The sequence below is a fragment of the Vicia villosa genome, linkage group LG5, assembly GCF_029867415.1.
Source record: "Vicia villosa cultivar HV-30 ecotype Madison, WI linkage group LG5, Vvil1.0, whole genome shotgun sequence".
Lineage (NCBI taxonomy): Eukaryota > Viridiplantae > Streptophyta > Magnoliopsida > Fabales > Fabaceae > Vicia > Vicia villosa.
In genome coordinates this window covers 116,609,838-116,633,864 of record NC_081184.1, presented here as the reverse complement: position 1 = coordinate 116,633,864, position 24,027 = coordinate 116,609,838, and the positions used below count along the sequence as shown (strand labels likewise).

Sequence of the window (24,027 nt, the reverse complement as noted above, 5' to 3'; positions counted from 1 at the left end):
TTTTGGTTAGGTTTTCATTAGGTTCTCTATACCCGATTTATGTGCGTTCCTAAACGGATAACCATGTGAATTTGACCTATAATTTGCTTTGCATTTATGCAATTGACTTAGTTTCTTTTTGTACATATAAGTAGGGATGTTTAGAGGACCTAAGACCTGGAGTTGAATTTTTCAAGTCATGTTTTCTTATTTTACTTGATTTTTCTTTCTTACTTGTAAATAACTCACCTTTGGTTAACGATCGCACCATAACTTGTCCGAATGACCCATAATTTTGTGTGAAACTTCTTGACTTGTTTTGTGATTGCTTAGACACCTTCTAGAGGTCATTAGCTACTGACTTCCATCATTTGATTGCATTCTTCTAACTTCATTCACCATTTGAATTCTATTAACTAGTTTTGACCTAGTTTTGCATAGTTTTGTTAGAACTTTGTTTGTTTCAAGTTAATTGACTAACATAGATTGGTATAAGGTCTTGGACCCATAAATGAACTAATAGCTACTGACTTTAAGCTTTGTTCATGTTTTCAATTGCTTTTTGTTTTGATTAGTGGATGTTTATTCGCTAATTGTTAAGTGACGATTTATGTGATACTTTGGTAGCTCTTTGTGAATATTTTCGTGTGATGTCATGATGCTTTTGTGTTTGATTTAAGACACTTATTTCCTTGGTTTGCTACTGCCCTAGGGCTCTCTTCTCATCTTGTTGGAGTTGTAACTCCATTCTTTTGCCATGTTCCCTTAGACTCTTCCTTCTTTGTTAAGAGGAATTGAGATAGGTTAGGATAGTTATCCTTGACCTTAGGGCCATTAGACTTAGATTAGAATAACTTAGATCAGAGGATAGGTTAGTTCCCTTGTTCATTCTTTTTCTTTTCAACTTTAAAACACTAATAAATAAAGAGGCGAATCACATTAAGAAAGTGATAGAGAAATGAGTGGGATTCATTCCCTAATCTGTTTCTCAATCACTTAGTGGCATAGAAATGAGTGGGATTCATTCTCTAATCTGTTTCTCGGTCACTATATAATGGGATAGAAGTGAGTGGGATTCATTCCCTAATCTGCTTCTCGATCATTATACATTTTATGTGATTCAAATCGCAAAGTAAATCCCCTTAAAAAATACCCAACCAAAAACACTTAAAACACTTAATAAAGGCTCAAATTAAAACAAAGTGACGAAGTGGTGCGAAACCTTGTATTGAGTTTTGTTCATCATGTAGTTACATAAAAAACACAAACCCAAGTTCATTCTTTTGCCTTGTTAGGCGCTTAAGAACAAGTTAAGTCCTTTCCAAAAGTAGGCGTGTAAGTCTCCAAAGGTCGAGCATCGTGGATTGCGACCTTAACCTCTGTTCAACTAAAAAACACAAAACAAATGGAAACTATGCAGCCGAACTACGGTCGTTCTGATTCCTGAAAAGGATACGTAGGCATTGGGTCGCGGGGCCTAAGCGAACACACTTGTAAATAATTCCTTCTTTTCCCCGTGTTTATTTTGCATGCATTCGCATTTAGGATTTAGACATTAGACGCCCTTTAGATAGAAACAAACATAGGTGGATACCATCGAGTACGATGGGCGTGAGGGGTGCTAACACCTTCCCCTCGCGTAACCGACTCCCGTGCCCTGTTCTCTGGTCGAAAGACCTTGTTCTTGTTCTGAGTTAGGTTTTCTGATATTCCTTTCCCGCGATGGGATGAATATATTAGTGGCGACTCTGATTCCATTTTTCGCGGTAGCGACAGCTGGCGACTCTGCTGGGGACGTTGCTAGACCTGTGCTGGTCCGTTCTTAGCGAGTCGATCCTAGCCTTTGTTTGTTTGTTTATTGGGTGTTTCTTTGTTTGTTTGTTTATATGTTTACATCCTGTATATATGTTTTCATTACATGTTTACTTTTCTGCTTGCATATCATGTTTATTTCTGTTTGCACATCATGCATATGGATTATATTCTGTGTTCCTTGGGGTCTTCTGTTCTGTTTTGCAGGTTGGGTGGGATGTTATATGAGGTAAAAAGCCCAATACCCAGGCCAGAGTTGACACATAGGATACCTAGGATAGAGTGGATAGTCATGACGCCAACAGAATGTCAGGTTCTGTTGATTGCGATCATGAGACCCACGACCAGCCGAGACTCGAATGGGATACCGTTGTTGGCATGTATTTGCAACAATGATGGTGTTTCAGGAGAGTTGCTAACGCTGGAGACCTTTTGACCTACCTTGACCTAGATTCACCTGTGAGTGGGGTGGGATATTCATGACAGGTACCGTTGGTGACTGTTCTGTTATGTTGGTGACTATGGTCCTCATGGGTTTGCGGTATCTATGCCGGATTTTGGTCCTGCGACATCCAATCCTGTTCAGAAGAAACATACACTTCTCCTATGTGGGGAGGAGCTTTCATTGCATCATAATCATCATAGCATGTTTAATTCCAAAAAAAAAGGAAAAAAAAGAAAAAGGAAAGAAAAAAAAGAAAAGAAAAGAGATTAATATTCATATGCATGCCATTTTTCAGGTATCCAAAGTCAACACTTCTCATCAAGAATGGCTAACAGTGTGACCGTCAACAAAAAGACTACGAAGCATACCTTCTCTTGCAGTTTCTACCGTGAGGATATAACACCTTTGGTCCGATTGAGCACCCGAGTTACTGGGCAAAATTTGGATGAATTCAGAAAGACTTATGGCCACATTCTGCTTATGTTAACTACTCGTATTGATGAGTGGGGTCTCTATACTCTTCTTCAGTTTTATGATTCTGAGCTGCGCTGCTTTACCTTTCAAGATTACCAACTAGCCCCTACCCTCGAAGAGTATGCACACATTCTTCAAATCAAAGTTCAACCTAAGGTTCCTTTTGTGTGTGCACCCGAGAAGCCCAAAATGGATCGCATTGCTGGTGCTCTTTATTTGAGCATGAAGGACGTTAAGGATAATTGGAAGCCTAATGGTGGGACCCATGGATTCTATGTGAAATTTCTGATGAGGGAAGCTGAAACCCTTGCTGATAAGGAAAAGTGGAAAGAATTCAATGCTCTCCTGGCCGTCATGATCTATGGATTAGTGATGTTCCCGAATATTCCAAATTTTGTTGATCTCACTGCCATTTGTCTCTTCATGGATCAAAATCCTGTACCCACTCTGTTGGCCGACACTTATTATGCCATCCATTCTAGGTATGGAAAAAAGGGATCAGTTGGGGGTTGTTTGCCAATACTGTACGAATGGTTTTCTTCACATTTGCCTAAAAGCGGAGCATTTGTCACTACAAGAGATTCACAGAAGTGGCCCCAAAGGATTATGGGACTTACTGCAAATGATATTGTTTGGTATCACCTCCGAACGGACATCGAGCAAGTTATAACCAGATGTGGAAGTTTTGGCAATGTTCCTCTCATAGGGACAAAAGGAGTTATCAACTATAATCCGAAGCTAGCACTGCGCCAGTTGGGTTTTGTGCTGAAGGACAAGCCTTTGGATAAAGAGATATTTGAGTCCGTTTGTTTTGAAAAAGGAACCGATCCAGAAGGTTTAGAGAAAGTAAGGAGTGCGTGGAACAAAATTCATACAGAAGACCGAACTACCTTGGGGGGAAAGAATGCTATTGCTAAGAAAGCTTATACTGAATGGGTTGAAGAAAGAGTTAAGGAGCGCCTGCTGCCTTTCCCGAAGGTTAGCCCTCTATATGAACAACCACCTGAGATTTTAACTGCCACTGTACCAGCTGAGGAGTACAACCAAGTACATGTGGAGAATATCAGGTTGCGAGAAAAAGGGGAAGACGCTAAAATAAAGTACTTCTTGGTGGATCAGAAAAGGGCTGAATTAGCACATGAGGTTAAAATACTGAAAGGAGGATCTTCCAGAGTTCAAAAAAGGGCTAGAACTGAAAAGGGTGAAAGAGTTACCACTGTTCGCATTGAGGACCATCAAAGGGTTATAGAAGAAGCGGTAAAGAAAGCAGAAGAAAAGCTCAAGCAAGAGTACAGAGAAGATTTAAGGGCTCACAAGCTCAGAGTAGAGAAAGAGGCTAGGGCCGAGGTAAAGGGTTTGAAAAAGAAGCTTGAAGAGGAAACCACTCAGAGGGTAGCAATCAAGAAGAAGCTTGAAGAGGAAATTACTCAAAGGTTAGCCGTGGAGACACAACTCAAAGGTAGTCATCTCCGTTCCGCTCGACTAACAGAAGAGAATGCAAAGCTCAGAAACCAGATAGCAGAAATGGAAAGTACATCTGAAAAGAATACCCTCCCTGATTGCAAAGGATGTGAGAGCTTGGTGGCCCACTGTGATATATTAGATGGGCAGTTGTTTCGCAAAGATGTGGTGATTCAAAGTTTTGTCAAAGGAAGAGATCGAGAAGTGACTAAGAAGATGTTTGATGAAACTAAGAAGTGGAGCGACGAGCACTTTAAACAAGGAGGACCTTTGTTTTACACCAAGATGGATTAGTGTTTGAGCTTGTGTTTCATGACCACCACCAGGATTGTTGGATGGGGTCCTTTGTCTTTTCTGTTGTTTGAACTGTCTTGTCAATGTATGGGTATGCCCAAACTCAAAAAGAGATTATTAATGAAATTTGAGTCCTTTTTGTTTCCTCTTGATGCTTATCTTTTGTCACATTGTTAAACATTCTTGATTAATATTAAATATTTTGGATACTCTGAAAATGGCACCTCACATCATATGCACACATGCACCTCATGCACATCATGCACAAACAGGTACATCAGATGGTGTTCTTATCTGACTGATCAGGTTTTCTCTTTCAGCAATTGCACCTCCGCCTACACATCGCTACTACACAAGGGCTAATCACTCACTGCAAATGGATCAGTTAAGGGACGATCTTATCCAGATGAGAACTCAGGTTACTGCTCAGATGGCTCAGTTCATGGAAGTCATGCAAAACATGGCTGATCGCCAAGAAGAACTCAGAATCAGGATGGACACAGTTGCTCAGGTTGTTGCGGACCCCCCGCAAAGAAATCCTGCTGATATTCGTGTCAATGGTGAACCTGTGATCGCAGGACCTGGTGTAATTCCTCCTGCTGCTAATCAAGGTAATCCCCGGGGGCCTCCCCAGCCTACTCTTGAAGGACAAACCACACAACAAATCAGAAGGGCTGCTGCTATCCCCGTGTTGGAAGAAGACCAACACGAGGATTTGTTTCCTGAAAGTGAATGGGGATTTCCACAGGATGCTGGAAGGATGTTTAGAGGTTTGGAGGAAAGGATGAGGGCAATGGAAGGCCAAGGATTGGGTATGGATATCAATGACTTGGGTTTAGTTCCTGGCGTCCGCGTGCCGCCGAAATTCAAGGTACCCGACTTCGAGAAATACAAGGGGAACACTTGTCCTAAGACACATGTTCGAGCTTACTATCGCAAAATGCATGTATACTCTGAGGACGAAGGACTGTTGATGCACTTTTTCCAAGATAGCCTGACTGGGGCATCCTTGGAATGGTATATGAGGTTGGAGAGAACTCACATCCGAAGTTGGAGAGACCTGGTTGATGCCTTCATAAGGCAGTATCAGTATAATGTTGACATGGCACCAAATCGCACTCAGTTACAGAATTTATCCCAGAAAGCTAATGAGTCCTTCAAAGAATATGCGCAGAAATGGCGCGAGCTGGCGGCTAGGGTCCAGCCACCCATGTTGGAAAGAGAAATGATGGACCTGTTCACCAACACTCTGGAGGGTCAATACTACTCCGCCTGCTCTGCATCCTCAAGTTTTGCCGAGTTGGTTATGATTGGTGAGCGAATTGAAAGTGGAATTAAGGCTGGTAGAATACAGAATCCAAGTGCTGCTAGTTCCTCCTCTGGGGCTGGTGGAAAGAAGCCATATAATGGGTTTGCTAAGAAAAGAGAAGGTGAAACGAGTGCTGCCTACTATGGTAGTGGCAGAAATCAGGCTCATCAACAAGTAGCCGCTGTGACTATCCCAAATGCTCCCTTCCAACATCAACAACAAGGGTATCAGCCACGTCAGTACCAACAACGGCCGAAATTGCCAGAAAGAGCTTTTGATCCGATCCCAATGACATACGCCCAAGTATTGCCATATCTCCTCGATTTGAACTTTGTCCAGTTGAGGACTTTGGCCACTCCTGCTAAGTTGCCTGCCAATTGGGATGCCAATGCAAGATGTGAGTTCCACTCTGGGTCACCTGGACATAATATCGAAAACTGTAAAGCGTTGAAGCATAAAGTCCAGGATCTTCTCGACTCCAAAGCCATCGAGTTTACTCCTACTCAAGGACCTAATGTTGTTCAGAATCCTATGCCTCCCCATGGAACCCATGCGGCAAATGCTATTGAGGTTGTCGAAGACACTCACCTGGTTAAGGATGTGATCGAATTGGGTTCATTGTTGCCATTATTGAAGAAGGAATTGTTGAGGATGAGACTATACGCTGGTTGTAGAGAATTCTGTCCTAATTGCATGGTCACTTCATCAGTTTGTGATAAGGTGAAAGATGGGATCCAACAGTTGATGGATAGTGGGTATCTACAGTTTGAGCGTGTGCGACGTCCTGAAAAGGTTGAAAATGCAGTTAATGTGGCATCTATCCCGTATACTCCTGCCAAGATTCCAATTCCTACAAGAGCACCTCCTTTGGTTATTACACTTCCTGGTCCCGTCCCATATAACAGTGAAAAAGCAATCCCATGGAATTATGGAGGAGAAGTTTTCTACCAAGGGGCCAAGTATGAGGTTAAAGCGCCGGTTGAGAAAGAAGATGTTGATAATGTTGTGGGCATTGGAAGAATGACGAGAAGTGGTCGTATTTTCAACCCTCCCCAGAATACTCGTGATGACGATGCAGAAGCTCTAGCTCAAGCAAAAGGGAAAAGAGTGGTAGAGGATACAGTGGGCCGGGGGCAAAGCTCCAATTCTGAAGATACTGTGGCCAAAGAGATGGAAGAGTTCCTAAAGATCATCAAGAAAAGTGAGTATAAAGTAGTTGACCAATTGAGTCAAACTCAATCTAAGATCTCGATCTTACAGTTGCTCTTATGCTCCGAGACCCATCGAAATGCTTTATTGAGACTCCTAGGCACTGCCTTTGTCCCTCCGGAGATCTCAGTAAATCAGCTTGAAGGGGTTGTGTCTAATATCAATGCTGGAAATGGATTGGGATTCACTGATGCAGATTTGCCTCCTGAAGGTAGAAAACATAATAGAGCTTTGCACATATCTGTGGAGTGCAAGGGGACCATGCTATCTCGTGTTCTTGTTAATAATGGATCTTCTTTGAATGTGTTACCAAAGTCGTCTTTGATGAGGCTAGACTATTCTGGTGTTGAGATAAGGCCAAGCGAATTAACTGTGAGAGCCTTTGATGGCTCAAAGAGGTCGGTGTTTGGGGAGGTTGATTTACCAGTGATGATAGGTCCTCAACTCTTCACTATTACTTTCTTTGTGATGGATATCCACCCGGCTTACAGTTGTCTCCTGGGACGTCCATGGATCCATGCTGCTGGGGCCGTGACTTCCACACTGCATCAAAAACTCAAATTCGCCACTCAGGGGAAGATAGTCACGATATGTGGGGAGGAAGAGCATCTGGTAAGCCATCTTGCGTCTTTCAAATATATTGATGTGGAAGGGGAGGTCCACGAAACACCTTGTCAAGCGTTTGAGGCTGTCCAGACTATCAAGATCCCTTATGTCGAAAAGAAGAAGTTGGAGGCTCCTATGTCTTCACTAAAGGAAGCCAAAGCTGTGGTTGAATCTGGTCATCCTGAAGGATGGGGCCGAGTCTTGGATCTACCAATCAAGCAGGATAAGTGTGGGATTGGATATCAGTTGGGGCAGAGTTCTTCTGATGGGTCCTTCAAGAAGCCCGGAACCTTCATTCCGATCAAGTTCTCTAGTGCTGGCATCGTCAAGGATCATATTTGTGTTGCTGATGATGATGTGGATAGTGATTATGACATTGAAGAATGGATCAAGCCGTGTGTCCCGGGACAGAAGCTTCTCAACTGGTCATCCGAAGACATCGTCTCAATTGCTCTTGATCAAAAGTAATAATGTTTGTTTTTGTTTATCATGCAATAATTCCTGTGTTATGCCCAAGACACAGTGAACATATGTAGGGCCTCATTTGTTGTTTTTCAATGTTAAAATCATTAATAAAAGGACGTTTTTGCATTCAAATATTTTGTTCCCTGTCTTTCGTTTTTACTTTTATATTTATAATTAATCAAAAAAAATGGCAACGTTTCTTATCCATCGTCATCCCCCCATTCTAAAATAAAGCATAAATCATAATCCATGCAGATCCACTTCTCCTCCAGATTCTATTGACAACGATCTTGCTATGCCTCGTTATGACTTTGACAACCCTATCTACGCCGCTGAAGAAGGGGATGAAGAAGATTGTGAATTGCCTGATGAGTTGGCCAGATTGTTGAAACAAGAAGAGAAAGTGATCGAGCCGCATCAAGAGCCTATTGAGACGGTGAATCTCGGCACCGAAGAGATGAGAAGGGAGGTTAAAATAGGGGCTTCTTTGAATGAGAATGTGAAAGAAAAGTTGATTGGAATGTTGAAGGAGTATTCTGACATCTTCGCATGGTCTTACGAAGATATGCCTGGATTAGATACGGATATTGTTGTGCACAGGCTACCCCTTAAAGAAAATTCTCCGCCCGTCAAACAGAAGCTCAGGAGAACACGTCCTGATATGTCCAAGAAAATCCAAGAAGAGGTTCAGAAGCAGTTTGATGCAGGTTTTCTTGCCGTAACAGTTTATCCACCATGGGTCGCCAACATTGTACCTGTACCTAAGAAAGATGGGAAGGTACGAATGTGTGTCGACTATCGAGATCTGAATAGGGCGAGCCCGAAGGATGATTTCCCGCTTCCTCACATTGATGTATTGGTAGATAATACTGCTCAGTTCTCAGTTTTCTCATTCATGGATGGTTTTTCTGGTTACAATCAAATAAAGATGGCGCCCGAGGACATGGAAAAGACAACATTCATTACGCCTTGGGGCACCTTTTGTTACAAGGTCATGCCGTTTGGATTAAAGAATGCTGGGGCAACCTATCAAAGAGCTATGGTGACTTCGTTTCACGACATGATTCATAAAGAGATTGAGGTCTATGTGGACGACATGATTGCAAAGTCCCATACTGAAGAAGAGCACCTGGTTCATCTGAAGAAATTGTTTGAAAGGTTAAGAAAGTTCAGGTTAAGGTTGAATCCCAATAAATGCACCTTCGGAGTGAGATCAGGAAAGCTGCTTGGTTTCATCGTAAGTGAAAGGGGTATCGAGGTCGATCCCGCCAAGGTAAAAGCTATACAAGAGATGCCTGAGCCGAGAACTGAGAAACAGGTTCGTGGATTCTTGGGAAGGTTAAATTATATTGCAAGGTTCATCTCACACCTTACCGCCACGTGTGAACCTATCTTCAAGCTATTGAGAAAGAATCAGGCAATAAAGTGGGATGACAATTGTCAAAAGGCATTTGATAAGGTTAAAGAGTATTTGCAAGAGCCTCCAATCCTCATGCCTCCAGTGGAAGGTAGACCGTTGATTATGTACCTGACGGTTCTCGAGAATTCGATGGGGTGTGTGCTGGGTCAGCATGACGAGTCTGGTCGAAAAGAGCACGCAATTTATTACCTTAGCAAAAAGTTTACCGATTGTGAATCGAGATACTCACTACTCGAGAAAACTTGCTGTGCTTTGGCATGGGCTGCTCGCCGACTGAGACAGTATATGTTGACTCACACCACTCTATTGATTTCAAAGATGGACCCAATCAAATACATATTTGAGAAACCGGCATTGACAGGGAGGATTGCCCGTTGGCAAATGATCTTGACAGAATATGACATCCAATACACTACTCAGAAGGCCATTAAAAGTAGTATAATTGCTGATTATCTTGCACATCAACCTGTGGACGACTACCAGTCTATGTACTTTGAGTTTCCCGATGAAGATATAATGTGCGTGGCAGAAACTCCCGAAAGTCAAGATCAAGAGGAAGGACCTGAACCAGGGGCGCGATGGACGCTCGTGTTCGATGGTGCCTCTAATGCATTGGGTAATGGTATTGGGGCTGTGCTTACTTCTCCAACAGGTTTTCATATTCCATTTACGGCCAGGATTTGTTTTGATTGTACTAATAATGTGGCTGAATACGAGGCTTGCATATATGGTATTGAGGCGGCCATTGATTTGAGGATTAAAAATCTCGCAGTTTATGGAGACTCTGCTTTGGTGATTAGTCAGATCAACGGAGATTGGGAAACACGCCACCCCAACTTGATTCCCTATAGAGAACATGTGGCGAAATTGGTTCAATACTTTGATGAGATCACCTTCGATCACATCCCTCGAGAGGAAAATCACTTGGCTGACGCTTTGGCCACTTTAGCATCTATGTTCAAAGTCAAATGGGACAATGAAGCGCCGTCAATTGTGATCAAAAGGTTGGATGAACCTGCATTCTGTGGCGTCATTGATAATGTGCCTGATGAGAAACCATGGTTTTATGACATTAAGAAATTTCTGGAAACCCAAGAGTATCCTGAGGGTGCTTCCCTCATAGATAGGAAAACTCTGAAGAGACTATCTGCCAAGTTCTTCATTGCTGGAGGTGTGTTGTACAAAAGGAACTTTGATTCTGTGTTGCTCAGATGCGTGGATAGACACGAAGCAGCAAAGATCATGCAAGAGGTGCATGAAGGATCCTTTGGTACACATGCTAGTGGACATACCATGGCTAGGAAAATATTGAGAGCAGGTTATTATTGGTCTACCTTGGAACATGATTGTTTCAACCATGTGGTGGTATGTTACAAATGTCAAGTGTATGCAGATAAGGTTCATGTACCTCCGGTTCCTCTGAATGTGTTGACATCTCCTTGGCCGTTTGCTATGTGGGGCATCGATATGATTGGGGAAATTAAGCCCACCGCCTCTAACGGACATCGCTTCATCCTTGTTGCTATTGACTACTTCACCAAGTGGGTTGAAGCTGCGTCTTATGCAAATGTCTCCAAGCAAGTAGTGACTCGCTTCATCAAGCACCATATAATTTGTCGTTATGGGGTTCCTGAAAGGATTATCACTGATAATGGATCCAACCTCAATAACAAGATGATGAAGGAATTATGCGAGAATTTCAAGATTACGCATCATAACTCCTCCCCGTATCGGCCAAAGATGAATGGCGCAGTTGAGGCGGCCTATAAAAACATCAAGAAGATTGTGCAAAAGATGGTGGTCACTTATAAGGATTGGCATGAGATGTTGCCCTTTGCTTTACATGGTTATCGTACCTCGGTGCGCACTTCCACTGGGGCAACTCCTTTCTCGTTGGTATATGGCATGGAAGCGATTCTCCCAGTTGAGGTTGAGATTCCTTCGTTAAGGGTATTAACAGATGTGAAGCTCAGCGAAGCTGATTGGGTCCAGACCAGATTTGATCAATTGAACCTCATTGATGAAAAGAGACTAGCGGCCATATGCCATGGGCAAGCCTATCAAAAGAAGATGAAGAGAGCCTTCGACAAGAAGATTCGACCTCGACACTTTCAGGTTGGTGACCTTGTGCTCAAGAAGATCCTGCCTATTCATAACGATCCTAGGGGAAAGTGGACTCCGAATTACGAAGGGCCTTATGTTGTAAAGAAAGTCTTCTCAGGTGGCGCCATGATCCTCTCAACTATGGATGGCGAAGACTTCCCACTTCCTGTGAATGCCGACGCAGTTAAAAAATACTTCGCATAAACCTGATCAAAAATAGAAATAAAAGAAAAGGAAAAGATCAGGAAAAAGAATGAAAAAGAAATAAAGTACACCCGCTAAGTTGAAAACCCGAAAGGGCGACTTAGGCAAAAAAGGGGTCCTGGTGGATTGAAAACCCGAAAGGGCGGTCCAGGCAAAAGAGGGACAAAAAGCGAATGACTGCGTCGTGCATTAGATCCTCGAGCATAGTTAGTCACTATAATCGGAGGGCTCACAAGGGCAAAGGATCAATCCATTCACCCATTTCGGAAAGCAAAGCAGAAGGAATATCGAAGATCTGCAAGGCATAGCAAGATGGGAACCCAATGGAATCTTTTCTTACGTTGCCATGTTTGTAAATGCTATTTGTTTTTCCTTTTTGGTGGCCCACCTCCTTAAGGAGGCCGCTTCCTGATGTACTCGCCTATGTTAGGCATTTATTTCTTCATTAATAAAAAGATATTTCACTCAAACTTTGTTTTTACACCATTTTACTGTTACCGTTTTGTTTACAAAAACGTCCAATTATTTTGGTAAGCATTGCATCTCTAACATCGAAGTCCTACAAAAAGAACATGATCTAAAGCAGATAGAATTGCTTAAAATTTTTTTTTGAGTATTTGGGATGGTGGACGAGGTAGAGCCATCGTACCTAGGGCATATTTGCTCGATTTGTTTTACAGGAATCTCCGATCATTCAGCACAGTCGGATGCCAGTACCTACGTTTCAAGAAGTATCAACCAAACATCTCTGTCAATATGGAACCCAAAGGTCTCCTTTCCTACAAATACCAGAGTTCATTTCTCTGGGGAACTCTCACCCAAGGTTCAAATGCTCCGCAGTGTTGATTAGATTCCCTTATTCTTCGACAAAGATGTGGAAGTTCAAAAAGGGGAGGTGCAATCTTCAAGGTTTCCAAACAAGATGACGATAAAGCCCCTCCGGTGTAAGTTCTCCCCCACAGAAGTGACATACTGGGGGGTCGTCCTAGAAACCATCTGGTGACCTTACAAAGCCAAGAAAACAAAGAGAATCCCCACAGAGTTCATCAAACAAAAGACTTTCTCCGGTGTTCACACGAATGCCTTTATTTGGCACTTTGCATATAGTAATCATTGCATCCGCATTGCATCCTCAAAAGCGTAGCATTTCCATGAATATGGAGCATTACGCCATAAAAAATTTCAAACATGCATCAATGCATAAACCAAGTCTGTATGTGCTCCAAAGGCACAAAGTAATATACCCCCAGAAGCAGCCTCACTTTCTCTCTCCAGTGTGGATTGGATACAAAGTCATTCTGCACAAAGATCATTATTTCTTTGGTGATTTCCCGTTTGCTGAGCTCAATCATTTAGATAACTCACACTTTGTGTGTGGCATTTCGAATGATTGTCACTCTTGTAGAATTACACCCCGCTTTCCGGCCTGAAGGGACTTTGTAGTTCTTATGTTTCATAAATAACAATACTTCAGCCAAGTCCAATGATTATTGGCATACTCTTTCAGATCTCGAGTCACCCTTCGGCTGTGCCTCTTTTTGAAGTCTAACTGAGGTTAGCAAACAAGGATCGGTTTCCCCTTCGGCTGGTTACATCCTTTATCGAGTCACCCTTCGGCTGTGTCTCTTTTTGAAGTCTAACTGAGGTTAGCAAACAAGGATCGGTTTCCCCTTCGGCTGGTTACATCCTTTATCGAGTCACCCTTCGGCTGTGTCTCTTTTTGAAGTCTAACTGAGGTTAGCAAACTAGGATCGGTTTCCCCTTCGGCTGGTTTCATCCTTTATTGAGTCACCCTTCGGCTGTGTCTCTTTTTCAAGTCTAACTGAGGTTAGCAAATCAGGATCGGATTCCCCTTCGGCTGGTTTCATCCTTTATCAAGTCACTCTCAGATTGTGTTTCCTTTTGAAGTCTAACTGAGGTTAGCAACATGTGTAGGGTCCACCTTCGGCTGGTATCCTTTGATAACAGTCAACACTCTTTGATTTACCGCAGAATGCAAATTTTGATGGTACTTTCGGGTATTCAATCCACTTACACCTCTCATGTCCAGAACTTGTATCGTTTGTACATTCAGGTCCAAGAAGATTGAATAGGGGCAGCTGTTGCACCCCAAAATTTGCCCATTTATTTATATCCAATTGGCTTTCATATCACATTCATGTACATACCGCATGTAGGTCATTCATCTAACACATTCATCCATATCACAGTTACTGCTCAAGAAAATTGACAAAAAGAGGCCGAGGTTGGGGAAATTCTTGGTTAAGAAGAATCAGATCTGAGGCCTTATTGAAGAGGATCATCTCCATTGGCATACTCATAAAATCAGGGTTTCATTCTCTCCGAGTCAAAGCTCTGGTTAAAAGATACAAATTGCAGGTTCATCAGGGCTTTCAGATCAGGGTTTTTGACCAAATTCAACCCTGTTGACTTTCTGGTCAGGATTTAATCAGGAGATGTTTGTGGACGTGAGATATGGCTGTCTTGAAGAAACATCATTCACTGGAGTTTATTTGGTTGGAAGTTGATTGAGAATTGGTTCCGAAACGGATTAATCGGAAAATTCATCTGAAATCAAAAAAAAATCAGAAAATGTTGACTTTTGGTCAAAGTCAAAGTCAAAGTCAACGGTCAAATGTTGACTTTTGGTGGAAAATCGGTCAAAGAAAGTCAAAGAAATAAATAAAATCAAGAAAATAACCAAAGTTGCCAAATATGGAAAGTTAGATGAAATGTGAAACTTCCATAAATAGAAAGAAAAAACACTTAGAAAAATATTTGAGGATTTGAAAATAGTCAAGCAGCTGACTTTGAGCCTAATTTACACGTGGATACAAGCCTCAAATCAAAACAAGCTCAACACCAAAAATGTCCATCTCATGGCCCTCTACAATGTTGTAGTTGGGAGTTTTTTCATATGACATATGGATTGAAAGTTATGGAAGAGAGAAGTTGGCAGAATCTCACTGCATACAAGGCAAAAAAGCTGGGCAAGTCTTCTAGGCAGCGCAGTCATTTGATCGAACACGTGGTGCGCTGTTTTCAAACTGAGTTTCCAGGAACTACAAAGATCTTTTGAAGGCAAACTTCAGGCCATTCTATTCTTTGCCACCTCCTTCATTCATTGGTACCAAAAACAGTCCATTGGGATGCGCCTTGAATCGTTTACGAAGCCCCAAAGTCAGGGCCTCACCAAGTCATGTGCTGCCTAAGATAAGGGCCAGAATCCAGGCCATGGGCATGCATTTTTACAAGCACTTGGCATGCAGAATTCAAATCCGTTTTTAGAGAATTGTGGAGAGAATTTGGAACTGCTTCCGTGGCAAACGTGTTCTATTCCATGTCTTCTATCAAATGATGCGAAGATCAAGACGTTTTGTCATATGTGGAGTAAGATCTAAAGCTCTAAAGTCATGACTTTGCTAAGACGCGCGTTGTGAAAAACCTCAGCCTAGGACTAAGTCACGCGCGCACGCCCAAGGTAGCTATGGCACACCATGGTTCAATGCAATTCTGAGTGAGCTCCAAGCATTATTCCTAAAAGCTCCCAACATCAATGTCATTCTATTCCATCCCCTCTACATGTTGAACATAAATATGAATAAATTGATGAACTGTGGTCGGAGATATTAGCGCGTAAAGTGAGCTTATTGGGCAATGTTTGGCTGCAATACATACATGAAAACTAGACTAGAGATTGCGGCAGCATAAGTATAAAACACCATGTATCATCATACCATATTAAGCCATGCATAATTCTGAAAACGAAAAAGCATAGAAAAAGTTCACTACAAGTAACACAACTTGTTCATTAAGTCTACAGGAAATAATCCTCTACGCTTCACTCTACCATAAGGCTCCATGAGCACATCCCATATAAAGAAAAAAACTCTTCACAGAAAAGACCCACGCTTCATTTTCTTCTAACGAGTTTCAGAACAGAACCCTCTCTCATCATTCTGCTCTCTCTCTCTCTCATCACTCTTCACTCCCAACCGATTTCTCTAACAAAATCTTCATCACCTTTCAACCACCATCTACATCTCATCTCCACCATAACAACCTTCAATCACCACCACTGTCAACCACCACAAACTCATAACTACTCCAACAATCTTCATCATCTCTTTCAAAGAACCAAAAGGTTGCACTAATCATCATCTTCAAAGAACAAAAGAGCACTCGGATTTCTCCTCAAATCTTGATCAATATCTCTCCAAGTAGGTGATTCTTTCCATGGCTTTAGAAGCATGTATAGGCCTGGAACCCGTCATCAGGGATTGGGTTAGGATTTAGACCACCATGTTTTCATTGATTGTGTTGCATATGGTGCATGAACATGCTTTCTTTGAACATAGATTCGGTTTGCAAGATATAGTCTCTGTATGAATGTGTGATTTGCGTGTTTGAATCCCTTGTGTCATGAGGATTGCTTGGGTACCAATTTTGTGTGATTTAGGGGAAGCTTTGAATGTTAGGGTTTATAAAGATTGGTTCGATTTGTGTGTTAGAGAAGGAATTAAGGAAAACGGAATCCATATTCGGAATCCACGCGAAAAAACAAGGAGAACAGTGGTCTCATTCGTCGTTTCTGGGAATCAGCCGTCGCCGGCGCCGCCGTGGGGGGCGGTAGCTCATCGGAGGAGACGATGAACAGTACCCTCCATGGTACTGTTCACGTCAGCATGCATCTCATTTCTTTTTTTCTTTATACTTTTATTCTTGTGTTTTTGTTTTATTACAATGATTAGGAAGTGAGGTGTCTCTCTATGATTGGCTCTAGCTTTTATTTTGTCTTTTATAACTTAAAACCCACCTTGACCCATTGATATATGTCATCATTTATTTTCATGTCACATTTTAATACAAACCCATATGATAAATAAATGTTACATGCTGACACATGAAGAATAAAATAGAATGAGAATGAAAATGGTGTGTGTTGTTTTCATTGTGGGCCACGAACTCGTTTCTCTCATCCTGGGTTTACCAATTTCGCTTTCCGCACCCTTCAGTTTTAAGCCCAAAAGCGTTTTTAAAGGATTTCAGTTCAAGTATAATTGCTAATGCACCCCCTGGAAGACAGGTTTCTAGAATTTTGTTATTTTTATTTCCTTCATAATTTTTGATTCATTAATCTGTTTTCACTCAAATAAAAAATGAATAAAAATATGTTTTAAATAGAATAATGTGTGTAGAAATTTTTGATATTTTTGTTAGATTTTTAGAACTTAGTTTGTTGTTTTTAATAAATCATTTTCTTTAGTGTGTTCATTGTGTTTTTTAAGTTTGATCGGTTTTGCAGATTAATTTTGTTTAATACCTTAGGAGTAGAATTTAATTGCCATTTTTTGTGTGATATCAGTAGACTCATATACCATATTGTGTGAAAAAAATAAAGTTTAATTCTATGTTTTGGTTAGGTTTTCATTAGGTTCTCTATACCCGATTTATGTGCGTTCCTAAACGGATAACCATGTGAATTTGACCTATAATTTGCTTTGCATTTATGCAATTGACTTAGTTTCTTTTTGTACATATAAGTAGGGATGTTTAGAGGACCTAAGACCTGGAGTTGAATTTTTCAAGTCATGTTTTCTTATTTTACTTGATTTTTCTTTCTTACTTGTAAATAACTCACCTTTGGTTAACGATCGCACCATAACTTGTCCGAATGACCCATAATTTTGTGTGAAACTTCTTGACTTGTTTTGTGATTGCTTAGACACCTTCTAGAGGTCATTAGCTACTGACTTCCATCATTTGATTGCATTCTTCTAACTTCATTCACCATTTGAATTCTATTAACTAGTTTTGACCTAGTTTTGCATAGTTTTGTTAGAACTTTGTTTGTTTCAAGTTAATTGACTAACATAGATTGGTATAAGGTCTTGGACCCATAAATGAACTAATAGCTACTGACTTTAAGCTTTGTTCATGTTTTCAATTGCTTTTTGTTTTGATTAGTGGATGTTTATTCGCTAATTGTTAAGTGACGATTTATGTGATACTTTGGTAGCTCTTTGTGAATATTTTCGTGTGATGTCATGATGCTTTTGTGTTTGATTTAAGACACTTATTTCCTTGGTTTGCTACTGCCCTAGGGCTCTCTTCTCATCTTGTTGGAGTTGTAACTCCATTCTTTTGCCATGTTCCCTTAGACTCTTCCTTCTTTGTTAAGAGGAATTGAGATAGGTTAGGATAGTTATCCTTGACCTTAGGGTCATTAGACTTAGATTAGAATAACTTAGATCAGAGGATAGGTTAGTTCCCTTGTTCATTCTTTTTCTTTTCAACTTTAAAACACTAATAAATAAAGAGGCGAATCACATTAAGAAAGTGATAGAGAAATGAGTGGGATTCATTCCCTAATCTGTTTCTCAATCACTTAGTGGCATAGAAATGAGTGGGATTCATTCTCTAATCTGTTTCTCGGTCACTATATAATGGGATAGAAGTGAGTGGGATTCATTCCCTAATCTGCTTCTCGATCATTATACATTTTATGTGATTCAAATCGCAAAGTAAATCCCCTTAAAAAATACCCAACCAAAAACACTTAAAACACTTAATAAAGGCTCAAATTAAAACAAAGTGACGAAGTGGTGCGAAACCTTGTATTGAGTTTTGTTCATCATGTAGTTACATAAAAAACACAAACCCAAGTTCATTCTTTTGCCTTGTTAGGCGCTTAAGAACAAGTTAAGTCCTTTCCAAAAGTAGGCGTGTAAGTCTCCAAAGGTCGAGCATCGTGGATTGCGACCTTAACCTCTGTTCAACTAAAAAACACAAAACAAATGGAAACTATGCAGCCGAACTACGGTCGTTCTGATTCCTGAAAAGGATACGTAGGCATTGGGTCGCGGGGCCTAAGCGAACACACTTGTAAATAATTCCTTCTTTTCCCCGTGTTTATTTTGCATGCATTCGCATTTAGGATTTAGACATTAGACGCCCTTTAGATAGAAACAAACATAGGTGGATACCATCGAGTACGATGGGCGTGAGGGGTGCTAACACCTTCCCCTCGCGTAACCGACTCCCGTGCCCTGTTCTCTGGTCGAAAGACCTTGTTCTTGTTCTGAGTTAGGTTTTCTGATATTCCTTTCCCGCGATGGGATGAATATATTAGTGGCGACTCTGATTCCATTTTTCGCGGTAGCGACACCGTGCATTTTTTTTTTTTTTGACCAAAGCAAAATTAACTTCTTTCATTCAATAAAATGGGTTCAATACAAGGAGGTATACAATTAACGTAACTACGTCGAGACCAGGAATTGGCCGCCTTTGCTAGACAATGAGCAGCCATATTCGCTTGACGCTTAACAAACTTTACCTCAAAGTTTTGAAAATTATGTAATAAAAGCTGAATAGAACGAATAATGAGATGAAAATCAGATACTCCGATAACATTGGAATTTATAGCCTGCACCACTCGTTGTGAATCACTCTCAAAGACGACATGATCAAGATTATAATTTAAGGAACCATGGATAGCTTCTTTCGTTGCCAACGCTTCTGCCTCATCAACAGATAAGTAACCATTATCCCAAGCAACACCGGCTTGGATAAAGTTCCCCACATTATCTCGAACACACCACCCTCTATTTGTGGTTCGGTAGCTACTATTGAACCCCGCATCAACATTGCACTTAAGCCATCCCAAAGGGGGGGGGGGCATCCAACTGTGTGAAGTCTGGGGGGCAGCCGCACTATCCGAATTATCTTGTGCCATATACCATTCCTGCCATCTGTGGAAAGCTAACCAACCAAGTCTCGGCGCCTCCTCCTTTTCATTATTCCAAATGAAATTATTTCTATTATGCCATAAGGTCTCAATCATAACCGCAACACGACCTGACACCTTCCTATCCACCTTGCTACACATATTCAAAAGAAGTAATTTTATATCATTAAATCTAGTGAGGAAGGGTGCAATAGTATCAAGCAAACCTGCTGTCCTCCAACAAGTAATAGTTTCCGGACATCCAAAGAAAACGTGCCATTCATCCTCTTCATCAACCTCACAAAACGGGAAAATAGAAGGGCACGGAACATGATGTTGGACAAGCCGAACCCGGGAAGGCAAGCATCCTGAGCAAATCCGCCATATAAGATGTTTCACACGGGGTGGAGCAAGCATAGACCACAAACCTTGCCAATCAATCTTATGACGCTCCGGGCATGGATACTTCTTCTTACTCTTCCACACTCGATAACCTGACCGAACACTATATTGACCATCCTGTTCTTCTTTCCAAACCAATCTATCTTCCAAAACATCCTCCACAAGCGGAACCATCAGAATTTCCTCCGCCCCTACAGAATCAAAAAGATCACGGATCACTCACATATTCCATTGTTTAACGGTAGGAAGTAGCAGATCTTTAACAACCAAATTATAGGTACCTTGTTGTTGCGGCCCTTGCATACAACCTTCTGATCTTCCACGAAGCCAAGGTTCATTCATCACTTTAATATGGCTACCATCACCTTTACTCCACCTGCAGCCGATAGTTAGCACCTCCCTAGCTTTCCATATACTACGCCAAACATAGCTAGGATTATACCCAAGATTAGCATTAAAGAAGGTAGTTGTAGGAAAGTACCTTTCTTTAAAGAACCTCGACACTAGCGCTTGCGGATTATTCATGAGAAACCAGCCCTGTTTAGCAACCATGGCCATGTTAAAAGCTCTAAAATCTCTGAACCCGAGTCCTCCCTCCCTCTTCGGACAAGCTAACTTGTCCCATGCCATCCAACGAATACCATTCCTATTCGACCCTCCACACCACCAGAACGCATTCAACATCTTCTCAATATCACTAATCACCGCCTCAGGTAGTATGTAGATACTCATCACATACGCCGGTATGGCTTGGAGAACCGACTTGATCATAACTTCTTTGCCCGCCTTAGACAAAGATCGACCCTTCCACGAATTAATTCTATCCCAAATTCGATCTTTGATAAACGCAAAAGTAGCTTTTTTACTCCTTCCTATCATAGAAGGCAATCCCAGATACTTCCCTGTACCTAACACATGTCGGACTCCCATAACTTTGGATAGGTCTTCCTGAGCCGGCAAGCTGAGATTGCGACTAAAGAAAACCTCTGATTTATTCAAATTGATATCCTGTCCGGTTGCTTTAGCATAAATATTAAGAACCTCCATAAGATTTGTTACCTCCGCTATATTGGCCCTGCAAAACAAAAAACAGTCGTCAGTGTCATACCCCAAATTTGTCCTACCCTTTAATTTCTAACTGGCTTAGGCTTTGCATTCATGTACATACCTTCCATTAGGTCATCTAACCCATCATACATTCATTTATTTAATGGTTTGACACGGGATCAATAATCTTGAAACAAAGGTTTCTCTGTACTTTGAGACTTTCATCTTTACACAAGTTTGCTTGAAGATGCTTCTTCATTAATCATAATCTCAACACTTGAGCTTGTTCATTAATTGAGGTCCGGTTTCATTTTACTCACGAGGCAAGTTATTGCTCTAGAGATCCTTTGAAAAATTGAATTTGGACATGGAGTTACTCATTGTGTTAGCACTAATCATCTCTGAATCTGGAAGCCAAGTTCATATTAAGCTGATGGTTCTCATCTTCAATTTCCGTGCTTATGCAAGATTTGCGAAAGTAAAAATTCAAGGAAGCATATTCTGAATGTCTAATTCAAAGGAATTGTAGAGAAATGCCATAATGATGTGTCATTTTAGAATACAAGTCAAGTATGAAGTAAAGCATTCAAATTCATCATAAAGTTGAAATACACCTTCACGTTACATTATCATCAAGACAATCCAAACAGAAAAAGACAATGGAGCAATTTCAAATCCTGCACATTAAACCGAAGCAAGAGAATACCCTTTCAGCCATACACCATCATAAATCCGCAACTGTCCTAATAGATCCATAACAAATTCTCAAACCATATCATTAACCTTTAACCAATTTCTAACCTATTAACAGTAGCCATATCCAAAACCAATACATCCATTACAACACCCAAATTCATCATTACACTACAAAGAAATTACACAAAAAAGGATTCTAAACAAGTTCCATTCAAAAATCCACTACAAAAATCCAAGACATAGAAAGTTACAACAAAAATACAATTGATCCTTTGACTTTCTTTTACAAGTCGACTCTCCTAAACCTATCACTCTTCAAAATCATCATCACTTTCTTCCCCATGATCAAAGCTCTAAGCCACCGATCCTTCTTCACTCCCAGAACTACGCTGCCGTACCTGCATTCAGTAATCCCATGCTTCACATTCCATCTTTCCTTTTTGAGCCTCTTATATGCAGCATACACAAACACACATCCAAACCTGAAAAGCATAACAATTCAGAACTTGCAGCCATACCCTTTCAACTTGATCCAAGACAAAAAAAAAACACAAAGGAAAATGAGAGAAGGCTACTGCAAGTTAAATGTTCACATTGGCAGGTGTAATCCCAAACAGAGTATGCATACAATCAAGCACAAATGTTATACATCTCAGTTACATCAGTCTACAATAAAGCAATTCGTAAAACATACGATGAGCAACATGATTCGGAAAATGCCCAGCTCAGTACAAGAAAAAGGCAACGCAACCACAGGGCATCGAATTCTCTAACATATAAATCTGCAGCAGCCTAGCAAATTCAAAAGAGAACCAATATTCACCTTCTAGTCCAATGCAGCCCTGCAACATCAGTTGAGAAAACCTATTTCTAACCCTCTTTCCAATTCCTAACCATAATAGCTGCCAACTCACCGACAGAACGTCAAGCTAACACCTCTAGTTTCTAGCAATTTCGGGAACCGATCCTAGCATTTAACCAAGCACTGACAGAGAAAAATCAGCCGGTAATCCTGCAGCATACACACGGAACTAGCTCAGCCCTGTATCTATTAAACCAACGGAAAAAGACAACAGCCCCACATCATGTATCTACACCTAAAATCAGAATCTTCAACATAAGCTAAGCTATGCACACATCTTCATCACACGGTTAGCTCACAGTTCGCAACATCCAAGCCACACACTTCAGAGTTTGACATCATGCCAATACCTTCTAGAAAACCTGTGCCAATTCAAATCAAGCAAGCTTATGTTAATTCTGACACAATCAGATACACCGTCTCGCATTCAGAACAGAGCTACAATAAATTCTGCAGTATCCAAACATTAACCAAACTGCAGCCATGTATATATTCACAAAAGAGAAACCCCCTAACACAGTTCAGTAACCATTTCCCACCCTTGTTATTTGTAACTAACAGTTTATCAAACTTCCCAAACCAAGTCATCACTAACATACCATACAACCTCTACATGATTAATAAGAAAATCAAATGAAACTTTCAGCATACCTGCAGTAAGATACCTCAAGGATTAACATCCCACCAACACATATTCAAGCGACTTCAGCTCTCTTCCAAACCGAACTAGTAGCTAGCAGTTAGCAAAAAATGAAAATCTGATAAAACATCACCCAAAGAAGAACACAAGCTTTGGAGTTTGTTCTGGTTCTGCACAAAATGAATACACGAGTCACAATTCAGCTTCACAAGTTGAAAGTCCAACACAAAAAAATCAGAAAAAACAATTAGGCAATTATCAAGTCCCACATTCAAGAAACTGAAAAAAAACACTTTGCAAGCTATAATTCTGAGTCCCACATCTAAGAACTCCTAATGATTACCCAATCATTACTGTATAAAAGTCAGTGCCACCATTCAGAAAAGAACACCTAAGCACTATCACCATCATTGTCTCGCTTGCAGACTTTGAGGGAAGGATCGTGAAACCCCAGTTCAAACATTCTCACTCTCTGCAACCACATCTTCTCCATTCTCACCAAAGCACAACCACCAATCTTCATCAGAGTTCCATCTTTGAACCCTGAATGAAGGTGTGCTAGGCCTAATTTCTATCATCTCCCTCGGTATTCTCTCTCAACGCACAACAACAATCACTCAGCAGTGGCAACACACAGAAATTCCAGAATAATTCAAAACGGAAAGAAGAAGAGAGAAGAAGAGAATCGCTCGTAACGAAAAGTAAAGCAAGGGGGAAGAAGATTACCTGGACGCTAGATATTATCTCCTATCTGGTCTTCTGCTCCATCGATCTCGCGCACCTTGCACTTCAGGTAAGTCATTTCTTCAACTCTCCCTCGATCTTCTTATGCTTGTATGGTAGATTGGAGCTTCGTGAATCTTTCCCCTAGGC

At 41.0% G+C, this 24,027-nt stretch overlaps 2 protein-coding genes across 2 annotated transcripts; both read left to right on the top strand.

The window, feature by feature from the left end:
- The first annotated feature begins 2,560 nt into the window (after positions 1 to 2,560).
- On the top strand, positions 2,561 to 4,767 carry LOC131605226 (uncharacterized). Its single transcript, XM_058877608.1, has 2 exons — positions 2,561 to 3,853; positions 4,738 to 4,767. The coding sequence occupies exons 1-2, from the start codon at positions 2,561 to 2,563 to the stop codon at positions 4,765 to 4,767; spliced, it is 1,323 nt and encodes a 440-aa protein (XP_058733591.1).
- A 74-nt stretch (positions 4,768 to 4,841) lies between these two features.
- Positions 4,842 to 11,781, top strand: LOC131605225 (uncharacterized). Its single transcript, XM_058877607.1, has 2 exons — positions 4,842 to 8,053; positions 8,310 to 11,781. The coding sequence occupies exons 1-2, from the start codon at positions 4,842 to 4,844 to the stop codon at positions 11,779 to 11,781; spliced, it is 6,684 nt and encodes a 2,227-aa protein (XP_058733590.1).
- The last annotated feature ends 12,246 nt before the right edge of the window (positions 11,782 to 24,027 follow it).

What these genes read in the sequence shown, in the direction of transcription:
- LOC131605226 (XM_058877608.1), top strand. Translation starts at nt 2,561, where the DNA reads ATGGCTAACAGTGTGACCGTCAACAAAAAGACTACGAAGCATACCTTC. An exon ending in GGGCTGAATTAGCACATGAG is followed by an intron (nt 3,854 to 4,737) that starts GTTAAAATACTG and finishes ATGCACAAACAG; the next exon opens with GTACATCAGATGGTGTTCTT.
- LOC131605225 (XM_058877607.1), top strand. Translation starts at nt 4,842, where the DNA reads ATGGATCAGTTAAGGGACGATCTTATCCAGATGAGAACTCAGGTTACT. An exon ending in TCAATTGCTCTTGATCAAAA is followed by an intron (nt 8,054 to 8,309) that starts GTAATAATGTTT and finishes TAATCCATGCAG; the next exon opens with ATCCACTTCTCCTCCAGATT.